Source organism: Gasterosteus aculeatus, chromosome 21 (genome assembly GCF_964276395.1).
Source record: "Gasterosteus aculeatus chromosome 21, fGasAcu3.hap1.1, whole genome shotgun sequence".
NCBI classification, from domain to species: Eukaryota; Metazoa; Chordata; class Actinopteri; order Perciformes; family Gasterosteidae; genus Gasterosteus; species Gasterosteus aculeatus.
Window position 1 is genome coordinate 8,388,121 of NC_135708.1, and position 9,758 is coordinate 8,397,878.

At 45.4% G+C, this 9,758-nt stretch overlaps 1 protein-coding gene across 1 annotated transcript; it reads right to left on the reverse strand.

The window, feature by feature from the left end:
- Nucleotides 1-1,612: 1,612 nt before the first annotated feature.
- On the reverse strand, nucleotides 1,613-5,714 carry bambia (BMP and activin membrane-bound inhibitor (Xenopus laevis) homolog a). The gene is made up of 3 exons (XM_040167743.2): nucleotides 5,087-5,714; nucleotides 3,369-3,653; nucleotides 1,613-2,675 (listed from the first exon to the last, which is right to left on the reverse strand). The coding sequence occupies exons 1-3, from the start codon at nucleotides 5,160-5,162 to the stop codon at nucleotides 2,257-2,259; spliced, it is 780 nt and encodes a 259-aa protein (XP_040023677.1). The 5' UTR covers nucleotides 5,163-5,714; the 3' UTR covers nucleotides 1,613-2,256.
- Between the last annotated feature and the right edge of the window lie 4,044 nt (nucleotides 5,715-9,758).

The window sequence follows — 9,758 nt, forward strand, 5'->3', positions numbered from 1 at the left end:
TCCGCGTGATGTTCACATAGAGATTAGTAAACTCTTTACATATGAGCGACGGGCGATCTGCTTGTTGCACAGAGTTCAGACAGGAAGTAACATGTTTCCTTTAGTCCTTCTACAGTCCCTGGCTGGATTCAAATTGTCAAAATTGGGAAGGTTCCTAACTGAGTGAAATGACCCAGAAGTATTGTAGGTGACCGCCATGATGAGAGCTGTTAAAATTCTCTAAATGCTAAGGAAAGGAGCTTCAATGCATCCTTACTGTAGCTCCTTAAGTGTAGGAACCCCTGACAATCCGTTACAAAAGGGAGATGAATCCATCCCACAATTCCTTGCGGTGGCAATATTTAAATCATGACATAGTATCACAAGAAATAACGATCATGACCGAGAAGCGCAGATCACAAGTAAGTATCACGTAAGTAACCGCACAACTCATGTATATTGCAACCTCGTTAATAACCTAACACTTGGAACCTGGTTGTGTTATTTGGTTGTTTTTTGCGTGACTCAGCACTCACATGGACACATGGACAAAGACATCTAAGATGCTTCTTCGTAGTCCATCTTCAGATACATTGTAGTTTTGCCGCTTCAGACTGATATCACTAACATGAGTTGGACCCTAAATACCGCAGTTTTCCTTTCCTAAATCCTTATCAATTCTCCTAAGAATCTTTCCTTGACCCCATGAGGTTTTCCACAAAGGTCAAGGAATAGTGGTTAGGTAATTTTCTTTTGACAATTCAAACCCAGCCCTTGTATAAGAAACTGTTGAATCAGGCTATAAAAACGGTTTGAGGATGGTTCAAGCACTAAGAAAAACCAGCTAACTGATACATTTGGGAGAACCAGCCTTTTGAAAGATGATGGCGGGTAAAGCCCAAAACTGGTAATCTATTTTTGATGGTTAACAAACCCCAAGAGAAGAGCAGTCCTCCTTTGCCCACTGCACTCAGCTCCAACCTCATTGGTGAAAACTTGGGGTGACAATTTTTTGGAAACGTGACAGCTTCATAAATACAGAGGACTGTTGTGTTTTTTGCAAACACCAGTCAAAGAGAAGGAAATAGTCCCTGAGAAATGCACTATTTTCAGCTGCGGATAAATAGTGTTTCTGGCTCCGTAATATCGTTTTGAGTCAAACTAGGAGTGTGCAGTGAAATGAGAATAGTTTAGGTCAACAACGGAGCTCAAAGTCACGGAGAAAGAAGGCTTTTCAGTCTTCTCAGTGGGATTGTTCGACAAGTAAATAAAGAGCCAAACATTTCAAAATAGGAGCAAAATTAAATGGAAATCCTTCCTCTTTAACACGGTGAGAGATAGTGTTTCTTACTGAGGTCTAGGACTGTGGGAGGTGCTTTGTAGGAATGACGGTTAGTGTAAAATAAATATCAATACTACCTCACGATGAGTCCAACCAGTGAGAAGAAAAAGTTATTAAACGCGGAAACCGTGACCTCTGGAGAGAGTTCAAGAACAAGTAAGACAAGGCCACATTGTCGGTTCAACACAAGATCTGACACTTTGTGTGCCAAAAAATCCCCACACAACCAGAGAGTAATACACATTCCCTTGTTGTCGTCACATATTGTGTGAAAAACACAAGACTGCATAGTGAAATACATAAAAAGTCCTTTTAATGAAAGTTCTTTCACGCTCACAATCAAGCTTATGGTCTGATCACAGAGAGACATTCACCCACAATAAGTTTTATTAGACAATTTCTTTTAATATATATTTAAAATCTGTACAACAAGCTTGAATCATGAAAGCGTACATCGGAGGAGTGTGCTACAGTCAACACTCGTAGTCCTCAGAGAAGTTCGTTTTTTGTACCCTGGCGTAAAATTGTGTTTTAAGCAACAACTTGTTTTCTTTTCTTTACAAATGTGCAAATAAGACAGATTTGGAATCCTTCAGCGCTCAGTGTCAAAGTCCAGGATCCTCGGTAGCAGTGACGAAGCTCTCGGCCCGCCTCAGTTCTGCCCTTCTCCACTCTTAAATACAACTCGTTGCTTTGCCTTTCATTTTTTCAAGTAAAGTGCTCCTCTAGCAAAAAAAAAAAAAAAAAAAAAACACGCCGGCGTAAGATCAGTCTGGTCGTTTTTTTGTCCCCACCGCTGGTTGAAAAAGAACCAACTACCCAAAAGTCCAGTGAACGGAAAAAAACATGGGAATGTCTTCGTTTTTTTTAAACAAAAAAACAAAAACAAAAAAAAAAGGGCAGAGGCCGACGACAAGAAGAAGCAGTGGCGGGAGTCATACGAACTCCAGCTTGCCGTGACCGCTGTACATCCCCCAGTGCACCAGAGACAGGATCTTGTCGTTTCCCAAGTCAGCCTGTCTCATCTTGTCGCAGGTCAGGCAGCAGTTCTCGTGGCCCGTGACGGGCACCATGCACTCCAGGTCCAACTTGGCCACGTGGCCCTTCTTGGTGTGGTGTCCGTGGAAGCTGTAGTGGAGGCGCGACAGCATCTGCTGCCGCTGGTCCTGCAGACGCTTGTTCTCGCTGCGCAGCATCCGCAGCGCCAGCATGATCAGCAGTACCAGGATGAGGCCGCCGGCAATGGGGACGGCGATCACCGCCGCCCGGAACCACACCTCCTTGGCAGAGGCCAGCTCCTGGACCCGCGTCACCAGGTTCCGGTTGCTGCTGTCTGGCTGGTACCGGCTGTGATCTGCAGAACGCACACAAGAGAAGATTCGTTTTAAAAACGCATGCTCCACTCAGTCTTTATGCCTAAGCAGATCTTTGCATGCATAAATACTGCAAGCTCGGTTCTCGGTCGAGTCCGAAACCAGGAGAGAGAAAACAAGACACAGGCGAGAGCGATGATGTTAGAAAGGGCCGCAAATGAGTCACCCTAACCCAACCAAGAGCCAGGAATTAATTTGAGCCAATAAACTATCGTGCCCTCCGGTCGGCATCATGGCAGATGGGTTCCCACAGGACACCCCCCCTTTCCTGTGTTTCTCTGTGCACCTTTTCATTACTCCCAGAGCTCGTACTTCTGTCCAACGGGCAAGAGTTGCCGGGGAATATTCATTCAGGCACATTCCTACTCAGTGGGAAAATGACATGGTGCACCCATAATAAACTGGCGGCTCTCGGGCTTCCTAGGCAAAGAGCTGGAGCACATTAAAAGTCAAATAGAAGTTCTGTAAAGCGAAGAAGTAGAAGCAAGTAAAAAGCAGGGGCCATAAAGAGCAGTGTTTGAAGAAGCCTACAGCTCAACACATTGCTTCTGGTACAGGAAAGATTTTATTTGCTGAGGAGGAATCATGAGATTCCCTGCCACAGACTGCAATATTGGGGAAAAAATGTAATTATAATTTAAAAAATCATTAGCACTGAAAGGTGTCATCTTTACCTGTTGAGTCTCTGGTATGGGCCATGTCGTGCAGGCCTCTATAGTTGCACATGTCGTCGTGGCAACACTCCAGCGCAGAGGCCCCGCCGAGGACATCGGCAGCCCCGGAGCTGACGCTGCTGCAGATGTCTGCCGCGTTGGTGATGGGGTCTAAGCACCCATGGGTGAGGGGGGAGTTTCCACTGAGCGGGTCCAGAACCTTGGTGAAGCAGGCGTTGAGCTCCGACTTGCACATGTATCCAGTCGCCACGCAGTGTGGCGCGTCACAGTAACACCTTATTTCTCCTGGAAACGCCAGATGGGGAAGGGTTAGGGAAACACCTTAACATTACAGGTCTGACGCTTTTATCCAAAGCGACTTACATTGCATGTTTAACCCATGGCTTTTTACATTTTAGCCCGGGGAGCAAGGTGGGGCTCGAATCACCAACCTTGCGGTTCCCGGTGCACCCTCTCTACGCCACAATGACCCCACCTTTAGGTATATTTATAGCTTTAAAACAATAGTTTGAATTCATATATAACATGGTGTGAACTCCAACTTGGTTTGTTTGTCAGGGTGCTTTATCGGCTTTGTATGGGTCGCTATTATCAATTACAACATCTGATAACATAATTCAGATGTATTTATCCCAATATTTATTGGGATAAATTTATTGCACACATATATATCCTTCCGCAAAATACTAATACCGGGGGACCTAATCCTATCCAATGCAACCAGTTTTCTGCTCTACTTTTATTATGAAAGTGACTGCCACGTCCTGGGAATATTCCAGTTTAGCATCAATTCAGGAAGTATGCCTCCATTTAAGAGCTCCTCGAAGCGAGGCGGTCCCCTTTCTGACTGTATTATAAAACAGGAACTGTGTAGCTTATAATTAGTGGTTTGTTTGCCAAAGTCAATTTCTTTCAGCCCAAATGGAAACTTGCAAGGAGGAGGGGAGCCAGAGTCTCCTCCACTCCCCCCCTGCATTCAAAGCGTTACTTGTGGTCATGACCGCCTGAGGGGAGGGGGACCAATGTCCCATCTAAAAGCTCCCAGCTACCTTATCATTATAGCTGTGTGCTTCCTTTTCAGGGGCCCACTCATTACTTCACCCGAGGAGAAGTCTGAAAACAGAAACGTAGGCTCCGGGATCTGCCCTCACACAACAAAAACATGACTTCAAACGATTTACGTCTTTGTGTTCTCTGGTGCCACTGTGAACATGTCTTACACACATATAGCAAGGGTGTGTATGTTGTGTTGCATTGAGATAAGAAGAAGTTGGACAATATTGGAAATAGCTCAATGTGTGTTCTACTTAATGCGGGAGCACATTCATCAGATCAGTGTTTTCCCTGTGACTGATTGGAGAAGCAGGTCATTTGGAGAATATTTCATTAGAGGAGAGGCCCCTTTGTGGGTGGGAAGAAGGGAAGTAGAGTGGGGAGAGAGAGAGGCAGACAGGCCGAGCACTGCAAGCCTTTCAGCCCCGGCTTGGTCTTTTATGAATGGGGCAGTTTCAAACCCGAGTTAAACGGGATTAGTGTTCTAAAAAAGGTACTGCATAACACTTAATTTACACCATTACACGTAGGGTTAAATGTTTTGATTATAACTATCGTATAAAACGCACACTAAATCAGCAGGATTGGATAACACACACACACACACACACGACGTGGACCCGCGGGTCCGGGCTCAACGTCCCATCCGCAGACCGAGTCCGTACCTTTAGTGAGGAGAACCGCCATGGCACAGAGTTCCAGTTGAAGCCAAATTGAAATGAAACTGGGCTGGCGCTCCATTTACAGCGAGTTACAGCGCAGACGTGCTCGTGTATCCAGTGAGCAGCGGCACGGAGTCCCCCGGGCGAAGAGCTGGACGACACCACCCAAAAAAATTGATTTACATGGAGCTACGGAGAAAAGGGAGTCATTCCCCCACGGAAACGCGACAGCTCACGATCTCTTCTGGAAGAAGAAAAATATACAAAAAAAGCAAAAGACAATCCGAAATGTTTCCTCTCCCGCACGAAGACAGACAAGTTACTATGTTTTTTTCTTTAAAGCTGGTCCGACATTTCAGGAGAGCTAAACACAGCTTATTCTGCTTCTTCCAAAACAAGGGAGACAAAAAGAGGTATATACTCCAGGGAAGAGGGTGAAACGGGGTGCAAAGTTGTCACCACCGGTTCTCCTCTGCCTGTATGTGCAGCCGGTAACCACGAAGCATCACTTTTTGTATTCCGGGACAGAGAAATGTTGGGAAACGGACCGCCGACTCCGATGTGCCACAGACTGCACGCAGACTCGCACGGCTTAACGGAGAAATAGTTGTGGCTCGCCAGAGCTCCGCCCCTTACGAGACGATTGGTCAGAGCAGCAAGAGAGAAGTCAATCAACGTGCGTCATGACGTCACATCCGGTACTCTTATTTGGCTAGCAGGATACTGCATCATAGAACAGACACAGGGGAAAACATTCTAAAAGGGAGCAAGGAATTGAAAGAGAAAAACATACAATTAAAATGATAAACAGGTAAAGTTAATTCAAAAACAGACCAAGTTAATTCCCGTTTAAAACGGGGTATGTTTCAGAGAAAATTGTTCTGTACATTCAAATAATTGATTCATACTCTCGCCCCCACTGATTATTATAATTATATTATTTTTCTAAGACAGCTCATCCATATTCCGACTCTGTATTTTGTGCATCTGGACCCCTTCATTCATCGTCCTTCATTTCCATAATACCATGTTCCATGTCATGGTTTGAGTCCATTCGTCACGTAACTGTATTGCACAGTTTGGACATTGACGTTACTATTAGTCTATTGTTTTCATGTGTCGACATTTTCACATGAACATATGAAACCAGAATAACAACGAAAACAGTTCACAAAATACCAAACACTCTCCAGATAAGGATAAAGATGCCTCAATAACGTGTTTTAAGGTCTCTACCCCCCCGCCCCCCCCCCCAACCCTCAAGCAGCCGAGTGGAGGCCGCGTTGAGCCTCTCCCCCTCGGGCCATCAGACCGCTGCTGCGGGGAGGAGCGGGCAGACGTTCAGAGGAATTAGCAATCCAAAAGGACACATGGCGCCACCGAGACGACACGCACACTCAGACACTCTTTAACAATCGGCACACACATGCACGCGCGCGATATGTATCAACCAAATGCCCCCCTCCCACAACTCCCACATGTACCCACACACAAACACGCACAAATGATTCACGTTAACTCTAATTTAACACGTTCTTAGGAGTTTTGATATAACTCAAAATAATCAGTAGATAAATCATAATCTACGGTCTGCAGAGTCGGAGGGCAAATATTTTATTGTATCCCGTGTGTGTGATCATGAGCAGAGACGGACCATTGCCCGACTCCTCGTGCAAGTACAACGCGTCCACAGGCCGTAATTGTGCCCGACAGACAACAGGATGCGGATACCGCTTTAGGGAACACAGAAAACGACTCACTGCAATTGCCGTAATTATCTGTAATTCCAAGGAGGCGCCAGCGTGTATCTATACTGAGAGCTCGGTGAAAAGGGTGGAGGTCAGCACAAACACTATTTCCATGCTGGACGGTCTCCTGTGTGTAGTCTAGTGGAGTCTGTGGGGCTGGGTGGGGTCCCTCTTATAAAGCACCACGTCACCGGTCTTTGAGTAGCACTTATACGATATTGAAGACATTTTGACGCGTACGATGTTTGGATTCTTTAGAGTTCCATTCAAAGTGATCAGAAATGCCCCCTCCACTAGGCTGCTCCATGTCTGCTTCACCTGGTGGTGGATGGTCATACATCACCACCTGGTGGTCAGAACTGGTGTAATATTTTTTTTCCACAAATTAACCGTATGCCAAACACTCAAAATAATTAGGTGTTGCCTATTTAAATTAGACGTTAGGGGATTAGCGTTAGAGAGACGCATACAAAAAATGTCCAAAACATCACTTCTCATCCATCCATGTTCACCTGCTGAGTAGAGCTCCTTGTAGAGCTCTTCGTGACTCGTGAGCTGTAGATATTGAAGACATATGCCAATAAAATCCTTGACACATGGAGGGGTACACACGCTCTCATCGACCAGATCGAGATTCATTACATTTTTATTATATTTAGCTGACGCTTTTATCCAAAGCGACTTACAATAAGTGCATTCAACCTTAAGGATACAAACTCAGAAGAACAAGAAAGTGCAATTTCCTCAAATAAGTCAATTTACAATAGATAAGTGGCATTATAAGTACAATTCAAGTGCTACACTTTGTTCGTGTTGACTAAAAGTCAAGGTAGAGTCTGAAGAGGTGTGTCCTTAGTTTGCGGTGGAAGATGTGAAGGCTCTCTGCGGTCCTGATGTCTTCAGAGAGCTTGTTCCACCATTTCGGAGCAAGGACAGTAAACAGTGGTGATTTGTCGAGTGTTTTGCTCTCAGTGAGGGAGTGACAAGCAGTTTTGCAGATGCAGAGCGGAGAGTGCGAGTTGGGATGTCGAGTTTGACCATGTCCTCGATGTTAGCTGGACCCGATCCATTCACAGCATGGTACGTGTTTTGAAGTGGATGCGGGCAGCCACTGGTAGCCAGTGAAGAGAGCGGAGTAGTGTGGGAGAATTTTGGAAGGTTAAAGACCAGTTGAGCTGCTGCATTCTTGATGAGCTGCAGAGGTCGAATGCCGGTAGAGACCTACTAGGAGAGAGTTGCAGTAGCCCAGGCGGGAGATGACAAGAGCCTGAATCAGTACCTGCGCTGCCTTCTGAGTGTGAAGGGGAGATTCACAAGCCAACCAGTAGGGTAACACAACGGTGTGTCTCGTCATGCTGAGAGGATAAGCGTCAACAAGTCATCAGCACATATGGGAGTGGACGGGGCATGTAAGTGGCCTTCTAGGGAGGGGCTTTACCCCATGGGTTTCATCTGCTTTCACACATTAGGAGACCCTTGTAGGTGTAAACCAACTCACACTGTAAGGGCTTTGCCTAACAAAAGCCCCCACCCACCTCCTGCTGACCTTTAGGTTGCTGTGGAGATGAGTTGAGGGGGGAGAGAGCAGGTCAAGACTACATGAGACGGGGTTTAACCACGTGTACACAAGCTGCTTCCATGACCCCCCCCCCCCTCTCCTTGAAGGACCATCCATCCATCCATTGTCAAACCGCTTATCCTGCACACAGGGTCGCGGGGGGGATGGAGTCCATCCCAGCCAACTTCGGGCGATAGACAGGGTACACCCTGGATTGGTCGTCCTTGAAGGACCCCTAACCTAATTTACCTCATTTAACACAAATATTCCCACTGCGGTGTTCTGAACCTCAAACTGTCTCTGTGACACACCAGGGCAGACAGACAGACTTCCTCCAACACCTCCCGGCTTCCTCCCCTTCTCTTTGATGTGAGCCATATCAAGGCCTCCGAAGACCCAGAGACGGGCCGACCGGCTCCTTCCTGACGCAGCATGTTTCAGTCTCGGGTTGGGGAGTTATCTTGAGGGCCCCGGGGTGGGGAAACCGACGACATTCACCTTTGTCTTTGTTGGTTTTTACACAGAGAGGGAATTCAGCAGCATTCCTGTCCTTTAGGGCCCCGAGTGATAAGAAACATCATGAAAGGTTGGGGGAAAAAAATCATTGTGATACTGTATGTGTGTGTGAAATGCAATAAAGAAAGAAAAATAAATAAGTTAAATCAGGTAAAATGGTATCAGGAATGTAGTTATGCACTATACTGATGTATGATTGCATATAAAGATACAGAACATATCTTTGTCACACAACATGCCAGGCTTCAAGGGTTTATGAGCCAGTAAAAATACCACTGCAGTAGACTCACATTTCATTTTATAAAGGTTACTTCAACAATTAGTGCTAAACAAGATCCGACAAATAGCAAATTGATTCTGATACCATAAAGCAGTCCCATTTTCAATGGTGAAGTTCTTCATAATCATTCCGCCAGATTAATTAAACCTGAATGATAGTCATTTAACACCGAAATGGCCCTTCTCTAGGGCCAATACTAATGCTCCTGACCACAACTGTGCAGGTGGGGGTCATCTTATTTTTAAGTACTTCACATAAAGTTTCTGCAGTGTAGTTGTTATTTGTGAGACACGTCCAGAATTCTCTTCTGATCTTTTATTAAACCGGCCTTACTTAGCGTCTAAACCCCACATGCATGGTAACTTTAACTCAGCTGTACGTTAAGACTAATCATTTTGTCAAAAATGAGAAAGGATGATGCTCTGGGTCTAGGAAAACTAAAATGACAAATAATCAAAGGCGTACGCAATTTGAGACAGTCACTAAGTTCAAGGGAAAAATATGGATTCCATTTTTCTAGATGCAAATACAGTAAAGAAAGAAAACTATACTACAGTTAAGTCAGACGCAAAG